At 33.9% G+C, this 24,769-nt stretch overlaps 1 protein-coding gene across 1 annotated transcript in view; it reads right to left on the bottom strand.

The window, feature by feature from the left end:
• The window catches only part of DNAJC1 (DnaJ heat shock protein family (Hsp40) member C1), a 221,766-nt gene that overhangs the window by 108,930 nt on the left and 88,067 nt on the right, over positions 1–24,769 (bottom strand). Inside the window, exons 4-6 of the mRNA XM_045858177.1 lie at positions 20,913–21,078; positions 19,933–20,030; positions 18,873–18,966 (exon numbers count right to left, since the gene is read on the bottom strand). Of these exons, the coding sequence (XP_045714133.1) occupies positions 18,873–18,966; positions 19,933–20,030; positions 20,913–21,078 (358 nt within the window). The remainder of the gene's footprint in view (positions 1–18,872; positions 18,967–19,932; positions 20,031–20,912; positions 21,079–24,769) is intronic.

Genomic DNA, 24,769 nt, shown 5'->3' with positions numbered 1-24,769 from the left:
TTAATCTCTCTTGTATATTGCTAATGATTGAAACTCACTTTCATGATTGCTTTAATCATACTATATTCTTTTCTAGAAAATGAGACATTTAAGAGAGGAGTACTTATATGCCCAGAGCAGAGTATCTGGCATAAAGCAGGCATTCAATAATGCTCATTGAACTAAACTAGATTTAATTAAAGAAAGAAATGAAGAGCTTGATCACTGACTGATGTAGAATAAGAAGAGATGTATCAAGGTTAACTCTAGAGTAAGGATTTTCAACCAGTGTGGTGCAAGACTTTTTAAAACATGCAATACCTGAGAATATATTGAGTCAGGGGGGCTGACCTATTTTCCCTTAGACTATCAAATAAAAAAAGACAACAGCTGACACAATAGCTGTCCTGTGTGAATGAATCAAAATTATACCAGACTGGCAAAAAATACAGATAATTTTAGCCATGAGATGAAAAAGGTTGCAAATTGTTCCTCTGGGGTAACTTCCTAGGTTTTAAGATTCCCAGAGTGGATAAATCATAGATCCACATGAGAGGGTTTTATTTCTGTAGAAAATAAAGGAACCTAATCAACCCTTAGCTCTACCTCCACCTGGATGTAAATGTATAAACACAAACTCTAGGATAAAATGATCTCTTTGCATCTCTGACCATCCAACTTAAAGCTTTCTTCTGGGGTCTCTGTTACTAGGGGTTACAGCAGAACTCTTCACCTCATAATGAATTAGAGAAATAGGATATTTCTAATATCATTAAATCAATATATTAAGATGTATCTCTTATCTTTGCATTCCCACTCTTATGATCCTGTCTCATTTCTACTAGGATTCCCACAAGGCTCACACCAGCTGAATAATGGTGTAATTTGAGGGCACAGAAAATCATGCACCCAATGAACTCGGTTTCCCATGCCCATATACACTTTAAATTTTAACACAGTTTTGGGGTAAGGTTTTATGGTTCCTTAACATTTCCTATGCCCCTAAAAAATTCAACCCTAGAGTGGTAGTATTTTATGTTAAACCATCAGTCATTTATTCCTTGGTGTAAATGAATCAATGAGCATATCAGCTTCTTTCCTGAGAGTAGTTTTTAATAGTAGGGAAAGAAAAGGTCAGAAGATATTGGCTCCATTAGGGGAGTAGGAAAGGTGACAACATGTAAGAAGAGAAGGGCACAGATAAGTAACTTATGAGATGTGAAAGACACTAGACTGAGTAAGAGGACAGATTTTGGAGCCAGACTATGTGGATTAGGATCACAGTTTTGGAGGATCTAAGATTGTGGCAGAATGGGTAAATGTTACACTCACCACTTCCCAGGACCAAGCAGGAATTACGACAAATATATAGAATAATCACCCTGAGTAACCAACTGAAGACTAGCTGAAGAGAAGTCCTATCACCAAGGATTTTACAGAAGAAGCCATATCAAGACTGGTAGAAAGGTCAGAGAGGCAAGAAGGGCTGGCCACAATCTCACAAGCAGAGATTCTGGAGGGATTTTTCAGCTGCATAATTTTCACTGAGAAGTGAGGGGTCTCAACCCCAAGGTGGACTCCTCAGGCCAGAACACCAAGGCAAGGAACAGTCACCAACAAAACATCTGGCTGTGAAAATTACCTGGGATTCTGTCCACCAGAGAAAGAGAGAAGTCCACTAGAGTACCATTAACAGGCCAAAGCACAAAATCTCGATCACAGCCACTTACCCTGGGCTCTGGTGGAGAGGACAGAGCAGATCAGAGTCACATGAGAACAGACTGAACTTTGTGGCTCTGGAAAGTGAGGTGAAGAGACAGCTGCCAGGATCCCTGAACTGAGTTCTTCAACCATACCATAGACACCGTCTTTCTTGGCTGGAGCACCTCCACCCATACGGCTTTGGCCTGGGAGAATGCAATAGCCCCACCCTATGGACTCCCTCTCACCTCACCCTGTGGAGTTGATGTCCTGCTGAGGAATCAGCTGCCTTGGCGGGGGGGTGTAGGGGTCTGAGCAGACTCAGAGGGTACCAGTGATCAGATTGTGCAGCAGTCATTCCACTTACTTTCCCCGTCAACCTGATTGGTGCCTCCCCTTTTTGGGAGATCTGCTGGTCCCACCCTCCTGACTTCAGTGGCTCTGACCTGCCCCAGAGGTCTGGGCAGAAACCAGGACAGACTGAGTTGCACTGTTCTGGAGCTGCAGCCACTCCCATGACATGCCTCTGGGTCTGACTGACACCTTCCTATTTTGATATCCAATAATCCCACACTCCAAACTGCTGGTAGGCCACCCTGCTGAAATCAGGCTCCACGAAGAATCTGAGACAGACTGAGTTGTGTGCTGTAAGATGGGTGATATTTTCCCTTCACATGCCCAAATGGTGCACAGCCCTCCATTCACACAGCCAAATCTTGGTCCCTTTGAGCCTGATAAATTCTGCTGGGTTTGCCCTGACAATTCCCTGAGATCCCACCACACCAAAAGATGTATAAGCACCCAGAAGGTGTCAGCTAGATATTCTACCCTGGGACATTTGCTGAGTGGCTCAGACCAAGCATGGCACCAAGTTTGAATTTGTGTCAGTCTCGTGAATACTACTCACTCACACCTGGTGACTCACTGAAAACATATTCCATGCAACTCGAGTACCATGAGAGGCTCTTTCTGTGACTGAGCCTAACAGGCAACTGGCAGGTGGAGGCAGATGGAAGCAGATCTCCCTTCGGACTTTTGCTGAACTGTTGCCAAGCCCATTACTATTAAAAGCCAGCTTTGGTGCAAAGCTTGGTCTTTTCTGGGTATACTCAGGACCAGCAGAGGCAGCCAGTAACTATGGATCAGTTTGTGGCTCCAAAAAGATTGCCCAGGGTCAGTCATATGCAATGTTGGATAGCAGTCTGCACCAGGAGACCCCAGAATCAACACACTCAGAAGCCAGCTTCTGAAAATATCAGAGCAGAATCCCATTAGCTTCGCAAGCAGCATGTCCAAAGGAAGATCTTGGCAGGTACCAGACCCTGCTGAGGCAAATTCTGCTTCATGTAGTCAGCACCTGCACAGCACCTCATACACTGTGGTCACTGTTGATCCTCAAAGTCAGCCAACTTAAAGGTCAACATGATGAAAGAATGGACCAACAGCAATCAAGACTCAATTACAACAGGAGGGGCCACATAACCAACAAAATGGACATTCCTAGAGCACTCAGTTCAGTCAATCAAGGAGACTGAGCCACTGGGTTGCACAGTACACCTACTACATAAGGTTACCCTACCAAGAGTGGGAGTCATAGCAGATCTACCTAATACACACACACACACACACACACACACACACACACACACAAAATGACAGTCAAAATGAGACAAAGAAACATGACCGAAATGAAGAAACAGAACACTCCAGAAATATAGCAAAATGAAATGGAGGCAAGCAATTTAATAGCTATAGTGTTAAAAAAAAAGGTTATAAACATGGTCAAGGAACTTAGAACTACAAGGAACTTAGTGAGAATTATAACAGCATGAAAAAGGACATAGAAACCATACACAAAAAAGTCACAAATGAAGAATACAATATCTGAAATAAAGAATACACTGTAAGGAATAAATGTAGGTTGGATGAACCACAGGACTGAATCAGAGATTTGGAAGACAAGGTAGCAGAAAACACCCAATCAGAGCAGCAAAAAGAAAAAGGAATTGAGAATAGTTTAAGGGAAATTTGGTTTTACAACATAGAGCATAATACCATCTATATCATAGGGGTATCAGAAGGAGGAGAGAGCGAGCAAGATATTGAGAACCTATCTGAAGAAACAATGACTAAAAACTTTCTTAACCTGGTGAAGGAAAAAGACATACATACAAGTCCAGGAAATGCTAAAATCCCAAACAGGATAAACTCAAAGAGGCTCTCACCAAGACACATCAAAATTAAAATCAAAAAGCTTAAAGACCAGAAAAGAATCTTAAAAGTAGCAAGAGAAAAACAGTTAGTTACCTACAAAGTAGCTCCCATAAGACTGTCATCTGATTTCTCAACAGAAACATTTCAGGCCAGAAGGGACTGGCATTAAATATTCAAAGTGATGAAACACTAAAACCTAAAGCCAAGACTACATTGCTTGGCAAGACTATCATTTAGAACTGGAGGAGAAGTAAAAAACTTCCCAGACAAGAAAAAGATAAATGAGTTCATTACAACCAAACCATTATTACAAGAAATGCTAAAAGGACTTTTTGAAAAAAAAAAAAAAAGGAGAAAGAGAAGGAGAAAAGAAGAGGAGGAGGGGGACAAAGGAGGGGGAAGGAAGAAGAGGGGGAACATGTGAACAATAAAATGGTAACAAATATATTACATTAAAAAAATGAACAGAATATTTTGATGCTTGCCAGATGGGAGGGGACTTGGATAAAAAAGGTGAAGGGATTAAGAAGTATAAATTTATAATAACAGAAAAATCATGTTGATGTAAAATACAGCATAAGGAATATAGTCAATAATATTCTAATAACTATTTACGGTAGCAGATGGGCATGAGGTTTATCAGGATGATCACAGTAAGTTATGCAATGTTTAATTACTGTGGTACACAACTAAAACTAATACAATATTGTATGTCAACTAATTGAAAAATAAAATAATTGAAAGAAGAAAATGGAGGAGGAGAAACATAGTTAAAAGAGTAAAATAGCAATAAATATGTATATATCAATAATCACTTTAAATGTCAATGGCTTAAATGTTCCAATCAAAAGACATAGGGCAGCTGAATAAATAAGAAAAGAAGACCCACATATATGCTATCTACAAGACCTACCTCAGAACAATACACACAAACTAAAAGTAAATGGATGGAAAAAATATTTCATGCAAATGGAAAGGAAAAACAAAAGGCTAAGGTAGCAATATTTATTTCTGACCAAATGACTTTAAAACAAAGACTATTGTAAGAGAAAAAGAAGGACACTACATCATGATAAAAAGAGTAATACAACAAGAGGATATAATCCTTCTAAACATTTATACATACAATATAGGAGCACCTAAATATAAAGCAAATCTTGATGGACATAAAGGGAAAGATCGACAGTAAGAAGTCACTGCAGAAGGTTTTAGTACCCCTCTGACATCAATGGATAGATCTTTCAGACAGAAAATCAACAAATAAACAGGGGTCTTAAATTCCACACTAGATCAGGTAGATTTGATATCTCCAGAGCATTTCATCCTAAAGCCTACATTCTTTTCAAGTGCACATGGAACATTTTTTCTAGGGTAATCCACATGTTAGGATACAAAACAAGTCTCAATAAATTTAAAAAGATTGAAATCATTTCAAGTATGTTCTCTGAACATAATGTAAATGAAATTAGAAATCAATCACAAGAAACAAATAATGTGTAAAACAAACACATGGAAGCTCAATAACATGTTACTAAACAATGAAAGGGTTAACAATGACATCAAAGAAAAAATCAAAACATACCTTGAAGCAAGTGAATATGAGAATGCAACTACCCAACATGCAGGGGACATAGTGAAAGCAGTCCTATGCAGGAAATTCATAGCATTACAAGCCTACCTCAAGAAACAAGAAAAATCTCAAAAAAAAAAATCTATGTTACACTTAAAGGAACTAGAAATATAAAAACAAAGCCCAAAGTGAGTTAAAGGAAGGAAATAATACAGATCAGAGTAAAAATAAACAAAATAGAGTCTGAAACAACTATACAAAAGATCAATGAAAGCAAGAGCTGGTTCATTGAAAAAATAAAGATTGACAAACCTTTAACCACACTAATCATAAACATAAGAGAGAGGATGCAAATAAAATTAAAAATGAAACAGAAGTTAACAACTGACACCAAAGAAATATATAAGGGATTGTAAGAAAATATTACAAACTATATGCCAACAAATTGAACAATCAGGATGAAATGCATAAATTCCTAGAAACATACAATCTTCTAAAACTGAACCAGGAAAAAGCAGAATATATGAACAGACAAACTACAACTAATGAAATTGAAGGAGCAGTCAAAAAACTGCTAAAAAACAAAAGTCCTAAACCAGATGGCTTCACAGGTAAATTTTATCATTCAAAGAACACCTGTCCATCTCAAAATATTCCAAAAAATTCAAGAAGCGGGAAGACTCCCAAACTCACTGTACCGGGCCAATATCATCTTAATTTGAAATCAGATCAAGACACTTCAAAAAATGAAAATTACAGGCCAATATCCCTGATAAACATAAATGCTAAAATCCTAAACAATATATTAGCAAACTGGATTTAGCTATACATTAAAAAATTCATACACTGTGATCAAATGGGATTTATTCCAGGAGTGCAAGGTTGGTTCAATATCTACAAATCAATAAATGTGATACATCACACAAACAAAATGAAAGATAAAAAACACAGGATCATATTAATGCAATAAAAGCATTTGCTAAAATCCAGCACCTATTTAGGATAAAAAAATCTCAGCAAAGTGGGATAAGAAGGAAAATACCTTAATAGTATAAAGGCCATATACCACAAACCAAGTGCCAACATCGTACTATAGGCAAAAACTCAAAATGTTTTCCTTAAGATCAGGAACAATATAGGGATGTCTTCATTCACCACTCTTATTCAAGATAGTATTGGAAGTCCTATCCTCAGCAATCAGACAAGAAGAAATAAAAGGCATCCAAATTGAAAAGGAAGAAATAAAACTGTCATTATTTACAGATGACATTATACTGTATATAGAGAACCCCAAATATTTTACCACAAAACTACTAGAACTGATAAATGAATCCAGTAAAGTATTGGGATACAAAATAAACATTCAGAAATGAGCTGCATTTCCATACATCAATAATAAACTATCAGATAAGAAAACTAAAAAAAAAAAAATCCCATTTACAATTGCATCAGAAAAAATACCACCTAGTAATAAATTTAACCAAGGATATGAAAGACCTGTACTCAGAAAATTATAAGACCGGAGAAATACATTGAAGAAGGTACAAGTAAGTGGAAGAAGTATCATGCTCATGGATGGGAAGAATTAACATTGTTGAAATGTCCACACTACCCAAAGGAATCTGTAGATTCAACACAATTCCTATCAAGATATCAAAGTCATATTTCACAGAACTAGAACAAATATTCCACACATCTATATGTAACAATAAATGATCCTGAATAGCCACGACAATCCTGAGAAAAAAGAACAAAGTTGGAGGAATCGTGCTACCTGATATCAAACTATACTATTAAGACCACTGTAATCAAAATAGCATGGTACTGGCATAAAAACACACACTGAGGAGCCCTGAAATAAAGTTACACCTTTATGTAAATTTGACAAAGGAGGCAAGAACATACAATGGGGTAAAAACAGTCTATTCAATAAACGGTGTTGGGAAAGTTGGACAGCTTAGGTACAGAAAAATGAAACTAGACTACTTTCTTATACCACACACAAGAATAAACACAATATGGATTGAAGAGTTAAATATAAGATTCGAAATCATAAAAATTCTGGAAGAGAACACAGGCAGTAAAATCTTGGACACTTCTCATAACAATCTATTTTCTGCTATGTCTCCTGAGGCAAGAGAAACAAAAGAAGAATAAACATATGGAACTACATCAAACTAAAACATTTATGCACAGCAAAGGAAACCATCAACAAAATGTAAAGACAATCCACTCATGGTGGAACATACTCACCAATGAGATACATTGGATAAGGGGTTAACATCCAAAGTTTATAAAGAACTTTAAAACTCAATATCAAGAAAACATACAATCTAATTAAAAAATGGGCAAAGGACCTGAATAGATAATTCTCCAAAAAAGGACATACGGATGGCCAATAGACATAGGAAAAGACGCTCAATGTCATTCATCATCAGAGAAGTGCAAAGAAAACCACAATGAGATACCAATTCACACTTATCAGAATGGCTATCATCAATATCAACAAATAACAAGCATTTGCCAGGATGTGAAGAAAAGGGAACCCTCGAGCACTGTTGGTGGGAATGCAGATGCTGCAGCCACTGTGGAACACAATATGGAGATACCATAATAACTAAAAATGGAACTGCCTTTTGATCTAGGAATTCCACTTCTGAGGATAAATCTGAAGAAACCCAAAACACTAGGTCAAAAGAATATATGCTCCCTTATGTTCACTGCAGCATTATTTACAATAGCGAAGATCTGGAAGCAGCCCAAGTGTCCATCAGTAGAGTGGATAAAAAAGCTGTGGTATATTTACACAATAGAATACTACTCAGCTATAAAAAGAAGGAAATCCTGCCCGGGACAGTGTGGTTCAGTTGGAGAGTTGTCCCGTAAACCAAAAGATCATGGCTTTGATTCCTAGTCGGGGCACATGCCTGGTTGGTGGATTCAGTACCCCTTCATGTCACATATGAGATGTTTCCTCACATCAATAATTTTCTCCCTCTCTCTCTCTCCCTCTGACTAAAAATCAATAAGCATGTCACTTATTCATTTTGGGTGAGGATAAAAAAAATTGAAGGAACTCTTCTTACCCTTTGCAACAGCATGGATAGACCTGGAGAGTATCATGCTAAGTGAAATATGCCAGCCACAGAAAGACAAATACCACATGATTTCTCTTACACGTGGGATCTAATGAACAAAATAAACTAAGAAAACTGACTGTCAGCTGTCAGACAAGGGGTGGAGGATTCTAGGTGAAAATGGTGAGGAGATTAAGCAAAAAGAGAAAAAAAAACACCTCATAGAGGCAGACAACAGTATAGCTATCCTAGAGGGAAAGGAGGACAAGAGGTAAAGGGGGCTAAATGGCATTGGAAGGAAACTTGACTTTGGGAGGTAAACACACAATAGACAGATAATTTATTACAGAATTGTACACTTGAAACTTAGATAATTTTATTAACCAATGTCACTGCAACATATAAAAAAATATCTGAGCTTTGTCATCTTACTAGCTGTGTGACACTCAGCAAATTAACTCATTTCTCTGTGGGTGAATTTTCTCATCCAATAAATTGGTATATTAAAAGTAATTAACTCGTAAAGTTTTTGTAATGGTTAAATGTGTTAACATATAGGAAATACCTTGAATAGATCTTGCATACAGTTAAGCCTTAAAGGTGTTAACTATTATTATTACTTCATCATTTTGTCCAGAATCTTACCCTCCACCACAAGATACATCAAAATTCTGCTTCATACTACATCAAAATTCTTCTTGCCAAATCCTGTACCTTCTTGCTTTTATAACTTCCCTTCACCTGCACCCTCTTTACCTCAATGCACAAAACCTTTTCCTGCGTAATAGAAATCTCTTTCTAGTGGTCCTACCAAATTTGAACATTTCTTTGCTAATGTTTCTTCTTCCTGCTATATCCAACACAAAATTCCACTAAAATTCCTCTTTGAAATATTCTTTAGGTTCAAAACAACACTTATCTGAGGATTGTAATATACCCAATCACCTACACCTATTCCATCTAATTCCAGGTGTTTTAATACATTCCCTAGTGTCACTCACTGTTGTTGTAGACAAAGAATTCCATCTTCCTTTTATTCCATTTGTAAGCATTTACTTAAGTGTTCCTCATGCTTTTTCTTTCCTTCATATCTTATTTGTTTTTCAAATTGTAATTATAATATGTCCATTCCAGGAAGCATTGCTCCTTTAATAAACCTATGATCTCAAATAACTCTACCGTACTCAACAAACTCTACATTGTCCCAACTATCTTTGTGTACAGTTTGCCATACCACACTTTAAGATACACTGACAAACTGGAAGACTTTAAAAAGAAAGTGATCAAATGGTGAGGCAGTTTGACACTCTATTTAAAAGGGAATAGAGATGAGAAGATTAGAGGTAATCTGATTACTATCATAGCATATCTTTAGGGTCCTTACAGAAAAGAATAAATTACTACATATGGTTCCAGAGACGAACACTTTGATTTTGGATAAATATAAAGAACTTTCCGGGCCCTGGCTGGCGTAGCTCAGTGGATTGAGCACGGGCTGCGAACCAAAGTGTCGCAGGTTCGATTCCCAGTTAGGGTACATGCCTGGGTTGCAGGCCATGACCCCCAGCAACTGCACATTGATGTTTTTCTCTCTCTCTCTATCTCCCTCCCTTCCCTCTCTAAAAATAAATAAATAAAATCTTTAAAAAAAAGAGAGAACTTTCTGGTAATTAAAATTACCTGAAAATGAAATAGATTGACTTAGGAAGTAATATTCAAGAGGAGACCAGGTAGCTATTCTTTAAGTTATATTCTAGGGGGGATTCATGTAATCAAAATGGGTTGAATAGGAGAAGTTGTTTTCAATTTTTTTCCCTCCCATTCTTCAGGAGGAGCTAATTCACATGAATACAACTGTTAAGTAGAGGTAACAAACAGAAAGTACCATTCTGAGACCAGAATACAGCACAGTACCTAGTTTACTTACACAGGAAATTGTACAGGGTGGAACAAAAGTAGGTTCACAGTTGTTCATAAAAAATTTACAATAATTAATAAACAGTAACAAGGGAATAAACTGTGTTTTGTGTACTCACAACTATAAACCTACGTTTGACCCACCCTGTCGATTTCTTGTGAATATAAACTTCTTGTCCATCTTTGTAGACACTGCTTGACAAATAACAGAAGACTTAATAAATATTTAATGAATTAATGCTTATTTTAATATATCAGGGCTCTGGACTACCTAGTTTTATCTCCTTAATACTGTATTAAAACTATGAGTTTACATTGCTCCAAACAGAAGAGTTCCTGTCCTCAAGGAGCTTATAATCATTATGGATGAAACATGAGAAAAAAAAATTGTTTTAAATAATTTTTTATTTTATTTATTTATTTTTTTTAGAGAGGGAAAGGAGGGAGGGAGGGAGGGAGGGAGGGAGGGGGAGAGAGAGAGAGAGAGAGGGAGAGAGATATCAATGTGTGGTTGCTGGGGGTTCTGGCCTGCAACCCAGGAATGTACCCTGGCTGGGAATCGAACCTGGGACACTGAGAAAAATTTTTTTATTAAATTTTAACACTTAACAAAATTTTTGAAGGGTAGCCTAGACAAGGAAACTGATTTTATAAGAACTATAGGTAACTTAAAGAACTTATTATGTTTTGGGTGTTCTTTGTATGTAATTATAGAGTATGGGTTCCTATACAAGAAGATATTAAACAGCTATATTTATTTTTTCTTATTTATTGAACCACTATTGTATGTATGGTACTTAGGATGTATGAGATTATATGATATGACAAGCAGTTGTCCTTAAAGCATATGTAAAAGTAACTGTGAATATTAACCAAAATATGGAATATACACTACATGAGAACAAGAATTTTTGGCTTTAAGATTAAAAAAATTTTCCCCCCAGGGCCTAGAAGAGTACCTGGCACATAGTAAGCACTCAATAAATATTTGTTGAATGAATTATTGGAAGAGAGAGTGGTGCTCACCAACATTCTATCTGTTTCCCCACATTTCTTGTCCTCTTGAGATTAGGTGGGGTCATGGGACTAGTTCTGGATGGGCTGTGGATGGAAATATCATGTGTCATTTCAAATCGAAGCATTGAAAAACTTGTGCAATCCTTCAGCTCTCTACTCGTGCCATAGTGAGCAAAGAGGCCACATGTTCCAGAGGGGTACAGCTAGAAGACGATGGAGACATCACTGTTTTGAGTCCCTGAATGGCTAGTGAGAACAGAATGTCATCTTTCCTACCAATTAGTGATAGATTAATGGCATAAACTAGACAAATATTTTAAGCCACTGGAATTTCAAGATGATCTCTCCCTTGCCATAGTCTTCTCAGTCTATCCTGATTATAAAACAAATAGTTATGAAGTTAGTACAGAGAATATGCAGTGGAAGTTTTCAGTTAGCCAGATCAGGAAAGGCTTCATAATGATGACAATTTAAGCCTTGAAGATGCAGTATTTCCAAGGTTAGTGAGCTGTGAGATGGAGGATATCCATATCATAAACTTTTAACATTACTGACATAATTCATTATTTAAGTGATAAAATAACGTACTGAGCTGGCATTGTTTGTCATGTTTTGAACTGCTTTTACTTCTCCCTGTAAACTTCAAAATATTAAACAATGCAAGGCAAATGCAAGGAAGGGGATTGATCTAGAATGGTAGGAGAAGGAAAATACCACTGCTTGCCCTAACGGCAATGAGAGGCATGAAAGAGCTCTGAGAAGTAGCTGCAAAAGCGATGGAGGATGCTCCATTTCTTTTCTTTTTTCTTTCTGACTGTTTGATAGCGCAAATCTCTTTTGTTTGGCTTTTACATATAACCTTCAACACAGGAAAATATCAAGTACATTTCTGAAAATTTGCCCATAAAAGTCATTTGCTCTATATCAAATTGTGTTCTCCCCCTGACTTATACAATAATCTCAAAATTACATCTAATGTATAATAAAATTATAGTGAGAATACAGGAAAACTTTAAAATTCTGTATTTTGACTAAGAATCCAAATTTCTGTACAGAACTATAACAACACTAAATTTACAAGAAATAAACAAAGAAACAAAAAAACAGAAAACCAGAAGTTACGCCTTCCTCTTCCTGGGACACTAAAATTTAAGGAAATGCAAGGCCTTAAACCTACTTTTTTCATTTGGCCTAAGAGACAGAAAAGACTGTATTAGTCTTCTCTTCAGCCCAATCCAATGTAAGAATTCTTTTACAACTTCTGATAGGCAGTTTAAGATTGGACAGCTTATTCACTCACTATAAAACCTAGTTACTCAACTAGTTATTTTGCTATTGGGAAATGTATTCTTACATGGCTTTTATTCTTTTAATACTTATTTTCATGTGCTTTATGTTTCTTTCTATCATTAACTAGTTATTTCACTTTGAGCAAATTGCCTCACCAATCTGAGTCCTAAGTACTTGCTACCTAACATTTTGTGTGTTTACCTCTTTTATATTTAGCAATAATCTATAAAACTCTAGTTTATGTTCTGTCCTTGGGACTCTGAGTAATTGCTTCTTGTACCCTCACTGCAGAGGGTAGAAAGAATGAAATCTTTGCCTTAATGTTGCGAAGTCTTTTCAGTTTTCCTGTATCCCTTTGTCTTTCTGCAGCAGTAGAGTTTCAGCCTTATAAAGCTTAAGGGCTTTTCCATCCTTTATCATTTGTTCACATATTTCCTACATAGCATATGTTCAGTTGCAAAGTTAAAAAAAATTTTTTTAGAGTACTAGAATTAAGCATCCTCATCCCATGGAAAATACGTGTTTAACTCTGAGTAGGGCAGGCAACTCAGCTTGCTACAAATGCCTACTAGCCTTTTAGAAGCCCTTTCCCCTGCTAATTAGCTGTGAATGTTTTGTTTATTTGGTTTCTGACAGGGTCTCAGGAAGCAGAAGCAAAGGCGCTGGAAAGGAAAGGCCCTGACTGTACTGTACAGAGGGTGACCCCCAGGCTTGTCCACATTTGTTTCTATGGAAGAAACTTCTGGAGAGGGAGGATGCTTCTTAAATATAGTATTCCCTTTGCTCTTAGGCAACTTTTACTTTATTTTTTAAGGTAAAAGCCATGGCACTATAGAGAAGATTCCTCTACTTTCTCAGACACAGCTCCTAGGCAACCTATAAATCCTGATGGGGGTGAGGCTACACATGCTGGAAATTTTCTGCAATAATTTTTATTTTAACTGTGTTCGTGTAAGATTAGCTTGGTAGTGAAAAAAGATGAGACTGGGATTCAACAATGGAAAAAATTTACAACTTTAGGTAAAGCACACCTAAAGGACATTTATATTTTATCAATTATGTTGCTGAGAAACAAAAAAGCACAGGTAGAGAGAAACATGAACGGTGAATTCCCAGAGAAACAAACTACAAAGTAAATAAATTCTGAATACTTAAGACCTGTTTCATGTTAGAAAATGTACAGAACTGAACAAACAATGATTTAGATTGCCAAATCACCTGGAACATTTGGCACTTACTGATTTTGTATGAGAAACTAATGGTATTAACAATCTAAATTATTATGGGCTCAAATATGTGAGACTCCAACTCAAATAGACAATGAAAAATAAACTAGGTTTTAAGAGTTAAATTGAAAATATGCATATAGCATTGGTTATGGTTCCTAAATTGCTTGCTACTTTCATGGCTATGAATATGTTTCAGAACATATATGATCAATTTTAAAATATCCAAGGGCAGTTTAGAAATTAGAAAAATTTCTTGGGGTTACAGGCTGAATACAGCCAACACAAAAGACTGATTTAATCAGATTCCAATAGAATGTGTACTCCCTTCAAAACTACCATGAAAACAGAAACAGACTGGTAAGATAAGAAAGTGCCACTAGAGCTATCTTTTTAATGTTGAAATTAAATTCTAGGTCCAAAGCACATAAGGTCTCTCTTTATATAGTCTAAGTTCCTTATTATATTCTAATTCATACTCTATGTCTTCTGTTAATCATTCCATTTGCTTTCTTAGCTATCTGAACACATTTCATTTCTTCAGGTTTCTCTACTCCTCTGCATAGTCACACATTTCAGTCCTCTGTAATGTCCTCGCACCACCTCTGTGCACACACTAACCTTCCATAGATTCCTCAGTTTGTGAACACTCTCCACATTTTTTCTTTGGTTTCTAATTTGACTTCTACTTTTCTGCATATGAATGATATGGGGCATACATTTTGCTAAATATAATATCATCTATATATCTTTTCCTTGGAAGTTTTCCAATCTGGGAGGTGTTTGATATTAACATTATCAAATATTTAACATATATGAAGTATAATAACTTTCAGTTCTTTAGCCTCATTCTTCTAATCTACCATTTCTTATTATTCTTCCAGTATCCTTTTCAGAGCAAAGGAACAAAACCCCTGTGTTGGAGGTAAAAAGAAACTTCTCAAAAAGCAGGCAACTATCAAAGATATACTTTTACCTCTACTCAGCCTGATCACGGAACCACTTTGAGTAAAATTCTGCCCACTATGTATTCTAACTCTTCTACTCCCTACAATATGTACCCATCTTTGATGAATGTGTGTGATGGAAACACTTTGCTGTCTTACCAATAAACTTCATGATGTCTAACTGTTCTGTATAGATTTGTCGTATCAGTTTTAGCTATTAGAGCATAAATTCCTAAATGGCTATACACAGAGTCTGAAGACTGAGTTAGATGTAGTCTTAGTAGTCTAAGTTAGATGATAATGCTAATGCTAAGTTAGATGCTAAGTTAGGATGTAGTCTTAGTTAGATGATAATAACTGGCTGTGTGATATCTTTTGTGTGTGTTTTTTTAGAGGAATTGTACAATGTCTTCCTTAGGCTTCTTGCAGCCTTAACACAGTATGATTGTATGGGAATTACTATATCTATGAAATTATTTTTGTATACCACCTAATACACAAAGTGGGCAGGTTCATTGTCAAGGGTCTTACTATCTTTCATGACTCAATTAATTTGGCGGCTCTTTTTAGTTTTCCTTTGCCATCCTAAATAGAGACAATCTTCTTTGTCTGAACATTTACAGAAGTCATTACTTATACTACATATGTGAAGCCTATATACCATACTGTATTACTATTTTAATTCATGTACTATAACCTCTATTTGACTCTAAAGTCCTAGAAGACAATCATCCCCATATATAGACCCTTACAGCGTCTTGTTCTGATGTTTAATACATTTTTATTGAATTGGCTAAACTGTTTTCCTAAACATATAACCAGAAGAAGCTTTACATATCAAATATTGACATAACAATTCTCATTTGTAATTTTATTGAGAAGTGCATAGAAAATACTTTAGGTAAACTACTCAGGCAATGAGTGTTCTTAGGAATCTTAGATGCTAAAATAGTGAATTTAGGAGCATAAGGTGAGCCAGAACTGTCACTTTTCCAAATCCTACTGGATAACCATATGTGTATGTGAAGTGTAACAAAGAATGAATAAAGAAAGAATAAGAGGAAAAAAGTTGAAGGTGAAGAGCTGTTGATATGACAAGGATAAAATTTGGGCAGAGATTCTGCTAGCGTGAAGGCCATTTGCTGGAAGTCTCTAAATGTCTACTTTTAGCTTGGACTCTTCTTATCCAAAGCTATATATATACTTACACAAAGCTCAGTTTTAATAAAATTAAATTCAAGGGGTGCACACAACCAGGAAAGCCAGTTGTGTTAGCTCTTAAAGTTGTTTGGGTCAGTAGTACTTGTTATTGTAATTATACTAATTCAACTAAATATTACATAAAAAAATGAAAAGTGAGTAAACAATGAGAATTGTTTCTATGAAAACCATGTAGATGCTTTGGAAAGCTCAATAAAAGAGTCGCTTAAAATGCTGTTAACTAGCTATCAGTCAATTATGAAAGATTAGGGGAACTAAAAAATCTCTAAGGATTATACAACTACATTGCTTCATTAGGTGTCTAGTTTAACTTTTCTTTAAAGAAGTCAAGTGAAAATTTGTCCCTAAAGCAACCAAGAAAGGAGTCTTTCTTACATAAAGAAAGTCTTACATAAAGAAAGACTCCTGCTTAAAAATAAAATAATGGCCCCATATCACAGGAGTGATGAATATAAAGCATATGCTTGTAATGTTTAGGATTGTGTGTAACATTGTTTATATTTAGGGCTCTAGTAGGGCTCTTTTGTGACCAGGTACCAATTAGCAATCCAGACTACTTCAGGTAAAGGGGCTTCTTTTAAATTTCATAAGTATCTCTGAAGATCTCAGAGAAGTGTCATATAAAAATTTCAATGTACAGGTGAGGAACAAGTATTCACATTATATAATTTTATACATGATAAATTAATGCAAAGGTCACAGTGGACTGAAAAAAGAGCAGACAAAAACCTAACCCTAGCAGCAACTATTCAATATTGCTTTGCCGGTATTTATGAAAACATAAGCAATGTTTCTCAATCTAAAATATTTTCATGATTATGACTACAAGTTGTATCAGTCTTCTATATTACATTATGTTGTTAGTACCCATGAGAAAAATTGATCTTATGTCCTCAAAGTAGTTAGTTGCCTGAAGAAAAGAAAAACTGTCTCGTTTTTTCTTGAAATGTATTTTATCAGGAAATAATTAGACCAAAATTTAAAAATTAGTTCCAAAGGTTTTGAAAATCAATCATCTGCATCTCAAAACTGAAAGGCAACAGGTTCCACCAAATGAAAACTATGAAAGTCAAACTGCTATAACAGTTTAAGAAAGCAGAGTTTCTAAAGAGATTAAAGCATTTTTTGTAAAATTTTTTATTTTTGTAAGTTTTCTACAAATTTACAATGAGGCAAAACAATCTGTTAGGTCTAGCTACTATAGGCAAATAATTGAAAATAATAACTTGTAAATCTAAGCCATCTTAATAAACATTGGTTCTATTTTAGCAAATCACCCTTAATGCTAACAAGGAAATACGTTAATTTTACCAAATAAACTTTGTTTCAAATGAAATTAAAAGTGTTTCAGTTTAACATTTTATGTGACATTCTATTTATAGTGTCATTTGACTATATATTTAAATTCATCTACACTTTGGTTTTCCTTTACACAGACTGTAAAGCTGGCAAAAAATAAGCACTCAAAAAAAAATATATATATATGTCCTAAAATATTTTTGTTACATCTTCTCATAAAAAACTTAAGACAATTACATTTTCCCTCTCTTTTATTCACTATTACATATATACCATAAGAATTGTGGATTTTTATTAAAATAAGCAATATAACATGCTAAACAACTTAAAAACAAAACCTTTTAAATTACCAAAACACTTCAATTTTCTCTAAACTATAACAAAAATATATGATTCTATAAGCAATAAATATTAAGATAGATTATTTTGATGGAAGACTGGTAAATAATTTTTCAAAGGCTAGAAAAAAACATTTTTGATCTTTAGTTCATTTTCACTCAAATACAAAATTTTTGTTATGAAAGAATAAAAGAGAATAAAATGTGGAAGTTGGAGTCATTCCTTGTCTTAAACAATTAGGAAAAAGAGCTCTGATATATGAAAAAATAATGTGGGTAGAGCTGGGTAAAAATTTTCTGCCTCTCTAGCTTTATCTAAACATTTATTTTCTGAAATGTAACATTTTGTCCCAAAATTACAACTTCAAAGAACCTCAAAATGTATACATCAAAGTTATTATCTATACTTTCAAATATTATGTTTATGTATTGGGAATTTTCTAACCAGATGCAATAATTAAAATTAGCAAAGCAATAATTTAATAAAATATGCTTTGGTATGCTAACTATAAAAAAAATAGAAATTGCAATAGAAATATAACATGTACCTACATTCTATTGTTTGATCAAGACTAGTATAGAAACTTTGATTACCAATGTAAGACAGAACACCCTCACTTCACTTAAATTACAAATAAAATAGAAAACTATATTTTTGCATAATTAAATGCCCATATAAAGCTTTTTACACTATATATTTAAATACAATTAAAATAATGGGTGACAAGCTATTTGAGCCCATTCTTTTTTTACTTAATATGCCTTAAATGATAACAGCTGATTAAGTTTTTATTGCTTTTATATCTATTCTAAAGACAGTATTTTTCCCCACTTCTTTTAGTGTCTTGGAATTCTAAGGTGTCCTAAAAGCAATGTAAGAATTATAGGACTAGATACGTAAATTATTTCAGGGCTATTCTAAATTAGGTTTACACTTACAAAAACACTATTCAGTTCAATCAGTATTATAAAGCTTCCACTGTACATCAGCATTCAGAGAGCAGACATGGGCATGAATTATTTCATGAATAATGAAAGTGAAAGCATCTAAAATATATGAAAGAGGTACATTTTACCTGGATTAGATGAGGTAGCGCTTTTAGTGTAAGGCAAAACCAAATCCCCAGTTTGCATGGAAGCAAATCATGCCATTGTGGTTTCATCAGTAATCTAAAGGGAAAACAAAAGCAAAGAGGCAAAATTTCGAGAGACAGTTGGAAGACAAAATATTTTTTAAAAGATCATGATTTCTGTTTTGAATGGCTCTTTCAACAACAATTTTTTAATGATATATTTATGATGGTTATCATTTATTCTGACTTATTCTATCATGAAATACAAATACAATAGTTACAACAAATGCAATATGTATAGCAAGTAAGAGACGGCTAAGATTTTGGGAGACTCCTAATCAAGTTATAAAGAAACAAAAGATCTCTTTCCAACCTAAACTTTTCATCAGTTCTGCAAAATGAATTCTCAAATCTTATGATTACTTCAGCCTATAAAAGACTAAACATTATCACAGCATTCCCAAGTGCTGACAAGCAAATATGAAGACCATAGGATAAACAAACCAATACATAAAAATTAATGTCATTTGCAGTTCACTGAAGCATTACTCACCAATGTCATCAGAACAGAAGACAGGCAGAACAGTCTCTGATCTCCATCTCACATTGATCCAGTTCCTGTCCTGCTGTGTGAACTATTTAAACCCTTTATTTCTTTCTATGAATCAATAGAAGAAATTGTGGTATCTTTCTGAGTGTACTGCATATCACTGCCGCTGTACATATTGTCAGTCACTCCTGAGCTAAACACGAAATGATAGACTCATCTAGTATATACTTTGTTTCTAAAGTTCAGCATAAAAATTTTAAACTATAAGAATTGGGGGTATACTACAAAAATAATTACTTAAATACATATTAACACTACACAAGGGAAAAAACTTGTAGAACTTTTGCTTAATTTCAGGATTTGTCTCACAAACTAATATGGCACATTATTAGTCTTTTATCTCTATTACTGCAGATGTAAATGTTAGCATACCTGAAATGAATATGAAATTGAATCACATTAAAGAAAGATTTTAAAAGTTTCAAATTATGAAATATTTGTATATGCTCCCACCTTTCATTTTTTTCTGAAGCACCAAGTTTTGATAAATCCACACTCTTGCCGCCTGTCTTTTTCTTCTTTTCTCTCTTTTTTCTACTAAGCAGTTCATCCTTAATGTGGAAAGAATTATGGTTATAGGTTATCATTAACATGTAGTCTTGAAGTGTTTTTTAAGAATCTACTGTGAAGGGTAAATATTATAGAGGAACATTTATGCAAATGTATGTAGGGTCCAACATGATTAAGTAAAATCATCAATCTTTAACAATAACTGTTGCCATGGTATCCGGTCCTTAAACACACATGAAGTTTAGCACTGTCAGTCATGTCTATCTCCATAGCAATCCAAGTTTTCTATGAAGAGAAAGCATTCCACTTACTTTCTCTCATTCATCCAACTTTAATAATGTCACTTCAAAAAGAATGAGTAAACAGATGCTAATTCATGAATACTGACAAATATGTTTGATTATCTTTAGCCTACAAATAAATATCCATAGTAGAATAAACTATGTCATAGCTTATTAAAGAAAAATATAATGATTTTTTAACCAACTGATCTCTGATACCGTAAGATTATACTCATTTCGAGTCTTAGTTTAAAACTTTTAAAGTAAAAAAATTTATTTATATAAGAGCCTGTAACACAAAAATTTCTAAAATAATTTTTACATAAAAATACTTCCATTTGGAAAGTGATAATGAATAAAACATGGCTCTAGGCTCTACCTTCTAATTTTCGGTTAGATATTGGAGTCTTCACAAAATTGTATAACATACTCAATGCCACGTTTTTAAAAGGGATATTTTCTTCTTATGTCTTAGGTTCTTCCTGACTTAGAAACATATCAAACACTAAATACTGAGCACAAATCTATTATAATGAGCAGTATTTGTAGAAGCATTGAAATTTTCATCAGTTGAAAAATAAATGTTTGAAATTCTATTTAAATTAAGGAGGCTATATCATTTGATTTATTACCAACACTTACCAGTTGTTTTTCCAGGTAGATTGACCACACCACAGCATAATGACCCACCGTGAGAATAATGAACAACAGTAATGCCAGCTCAGCATTGCTCATTTTTCTCACCCGCCTGTAGTAGAATACCGGCTGTCGCCAATCTGGAAGTCCATTGATTAGAATATCATCATACCTACAGTAGCAAATACAACAGTTTTTCATGAAAAGTTTGAAATAAAAATAAAAAACTTACTTGTATCCGTATTTAAAAAGAGGAAAAAGAATTTCTCCAAATAGATAACACTTTTGTAAATTATTAGCATTACAATGGCCTATAAATTGAAAACACTGTAAGGATAGTCCAGTCACACACAGAAAGAGTACACAGTACTTATCTTACTGCGGATGCCAGCTTTTGTGCTTTATAGCACCCCAATGATGTGACTTCTGGAATGACATCTAAACTAAAGGAGCCATACAGTCTACCTCTAACACAGTCTGCTGCAAAGACCCCTCACAGAAGTCAGCAACAAAAGGCTCTCAATGGAAGGAAAATCAAGATAAGAGCTCTATTTACTACTGTGAGTTATACATTAATTGAATCAAATTCAGGATAAATTTTCTTGTCAATGTTTTTATTTCCACCTCTGTAGCATGGTTCAGAGTGGAAATGGTTACACATCTTATTTTATCAAAGCTTCTTAATGATGTAAAAGCCTATAAAATGAGTATCTTTTAATTTTGTATTGCTCACATTTCTTTAGAGAACTTTAAAAATTACCAAATTAGAAACAGATGTGAAAGCAACCTACGCTTATATCAGATTTCTCAATAAAACTGTTTATTTGTAAACATTTAAACAATTTACTCATTTTTGGTGTTGCTGGAAGAACAAAAATAAAAGCTCTAGTAATGCATTTTAAATCAGCTTTCTTTAGAGTAAAACTTTAATTGAATTTAAATTTACCTGTCAGATAGTTATTGAGGCAAATATTGATTTTTAAGGTTAAAAATCAGGAGTAACATTTATAATTGTAAAACTCAAAATGGTCACAAACATACACTGTATGTTCAACATACACAACCTGTTAATCTTAGTTGAACGCAACTCATTAAATATTCTAATCACACTATTCCAGAATTAAATCTTCACTGAAAGGTCTAATTTGGTGCAACACAGTGACCAAAATATTTTAATTAAAAATATTCTGAGTTAGTCGCAGGCCTAATTACAGGAATAGAAATAGGGCCTATATTGTCAGGCAGGTCAGCAGAACTCAGTAGTAGGTTTTTCTCAAGTAAATTGACCGATCTAAGAATAATAGCGCAGCTGCTAAACTGCCAGTCTTGACATGTAAATCAATTTAAATGCAACAACTGCAGTAGCTACTTTGATAGTTATTAAATTGATACCTTGGAGATATGCTAAAAAAATAAAAGCAGAGGATTTATTACAGACAAATTATTTTTTCAGTAGGAAATACTGGTTTGAAATTTTTAAAAAAATTATTAGCAAATCTAAAAATCCTGACTTTTAGATCAACTTATATTATTAACCATAGTGGTATGTCAGAATAGCTAATGTTCAGAGCAAAGGACATTAATTAGTACGAAACTCTTAGAAGGCCAATAGTATAGTGTACAAGAGTCTGCAAATTAAAATATGGTTGTATAGTGGTTGGATCATAAAAATTTCTATGTTTATTCTTTTTCAATATTGTAGCATTTCTTGAACATGAATATGAAAACATAACGATGATTTTATCAAAAGATATTATTCCTTTCCTCAAAAATTTATATTTAAATCAATCTTTGTAAAAATGGACTTATTTTAAATTAGAAACACATTGGCAAAAAGGTTTCAAGGGATATAACACAAGATTACAACATTTGAATGAAGTTCAATGAATGTTAAGTCTTGAATTTACTCAAAATCTACATTCTACTTCAGATTTGTTGAAAGGAACAAAAGATGACTATAAAAAATCATTTTCAGCTAACCTCTCTCATGAAATAACTTCATGTAAAAAGTGTGACTATTAATAAAGAATAAGTAAGAAAGCAGCAACTATTACCTAAGAGCATTTACTAAGTATTAACTTTGATCTGTATTGAAAGAAAACACAGTTAGACTCATAGTTATGAATCTTACATAGAATATTTTATCACAATTGTTGAAATACTATGTGTCTCTTAACAGCTACTATTTTCTACCCACAATAAATTGTATTCAGTGTACAGCCCAGTTCAAGACAGCAAAACTTCATGCACTGAACACACGAACCAGAACTAGATATTTATCAGGCTATGTCTGCCACTCTAAACAACAGTCTCCAGGGATTAAGCTTAGAATCAATGCTCTATTGATTTTACTATCAATGAACATTATGGCTCACACAACTGGCCATTTTAGGGGAAGATAGAGTCTATTATAGTTCACTTTTTAGAATATGTGCTGTTAAAAGATAAATCACTACTTTTCCGAAACACTGAAAAAATAAAGATATTGTAAAAATATACAGACACTATATTCGTAAGTTATTTAAGAAAAAATGCTGTGTTGACGACATATAACATTTAAAATATCACTATGGTATGTTTTTCTATATTTAACACATAACACTTAAATGTTCAGTAACTGAACTCATACAAACTGCTGTTAACATTTTGTTAAGACCAGGTTAAGAATGTACATGTGTATTAATGTGTTCTAAGAAAACACAAAAGTAAATCTCTATGATGAAAGTATCATTAATGCAAAAAATCACATGTAACATGTGATAAAGTCATTATCTTGAAAATTAAAATAATTGACCAATTCCACACATCCAACATATGGCCTAATATATGTTTACTTTGTCTGATTTTCTTAAAATATACATGATGGACCTAAAATAATGGTTACATAATCATTAGTGAGTTCCATTCTACAATCTGCAATTCATCATATATTTTTAGCCTAATATAAACATTGGAAAGCAAATAAATCTAAAAATACTTAAATTACCAGTAGAAAAAAATATTGTAAATTTAAAACAGCATATTTTGAAATATAAAATAGTCTATGACACTGTAATAGAAAATACATATATCATGAAAACAAATATGTAAATAATTCTAACATTGTCTAAAGGGTGAATTTTCTATCACACAAAGTTTAAACTATTAGCTTAAAACAATAGAGCAATATACACTGAGGTCAAATTTTGAACTTTAGAGTAAAAATCAATTGCACAAAGATCATAAACATGAAACAATTCTAATTTAATTCATCTTACTCTCCTTTATAAAAAATATATATGCCAAAAACTGTGGTACATGGCTCCTTATATATTGTATATAGTAAGTATCTTTTATCCCCTAGTTGAGTAAAGTACTAAAATTTCTTATTCTCAGGTTAATGTTTATTTTTATTCAAATACTACTGTAATCAAATATACAATACTAGGTAATAGATTTGTAAAAGTTTGGCAGATTAAGTCTGAGATAACTATTATTTTCATCATTGGATTTGTAAATAAAACATAATTACATTTCATAAACTGAAAACATACATTTAACCTTTACAAAATTAGTACCATAAAGTAGACAAAAAAACTGAAATTGCACAACTACACTAGCAAAAGAAAACTGGTTAGAAGTATATAATGGACTGTAAATGGACTGTAAACAAAAGTAAATATGCTAATATACACATTCCAGTATGTATGTGTAATAAATGATTGGGTCTACTTAGTACTTTCTTTATTTCAGCTAATGTTAAAGGCACTTGTATAGAAATTTATGTCAGAACATAGCTGAGCTGCTATTCCCCCAAATAAGCAAGTTAACTAAAAAATTTAAAGGGTTGCAATGTTAGGTTTCCTTACACTAATCAGGAAAAT

The sequence above is a fragment of the Phyllostomus hastatus genome, unplaced genomic scaffold (genome assembly GCF_019186645.2).
Source record: "Phyllostomus hastatus isolate PE091 unplaced genomic scaffold, TTU_PhHast_1.1 phas_scaffold_1674, whole genome shotgun sequence".
Taxonomy (NCBI): Eukaryota; Metazoa; Chordata; class Mammalia; order Chiroptera; family Phyllostomidae; genus Phyllostomus; species Phyllostomus hastatus.
This window is presented reverse-complemented; position numbering and strand designations above follow the sequence as displayed.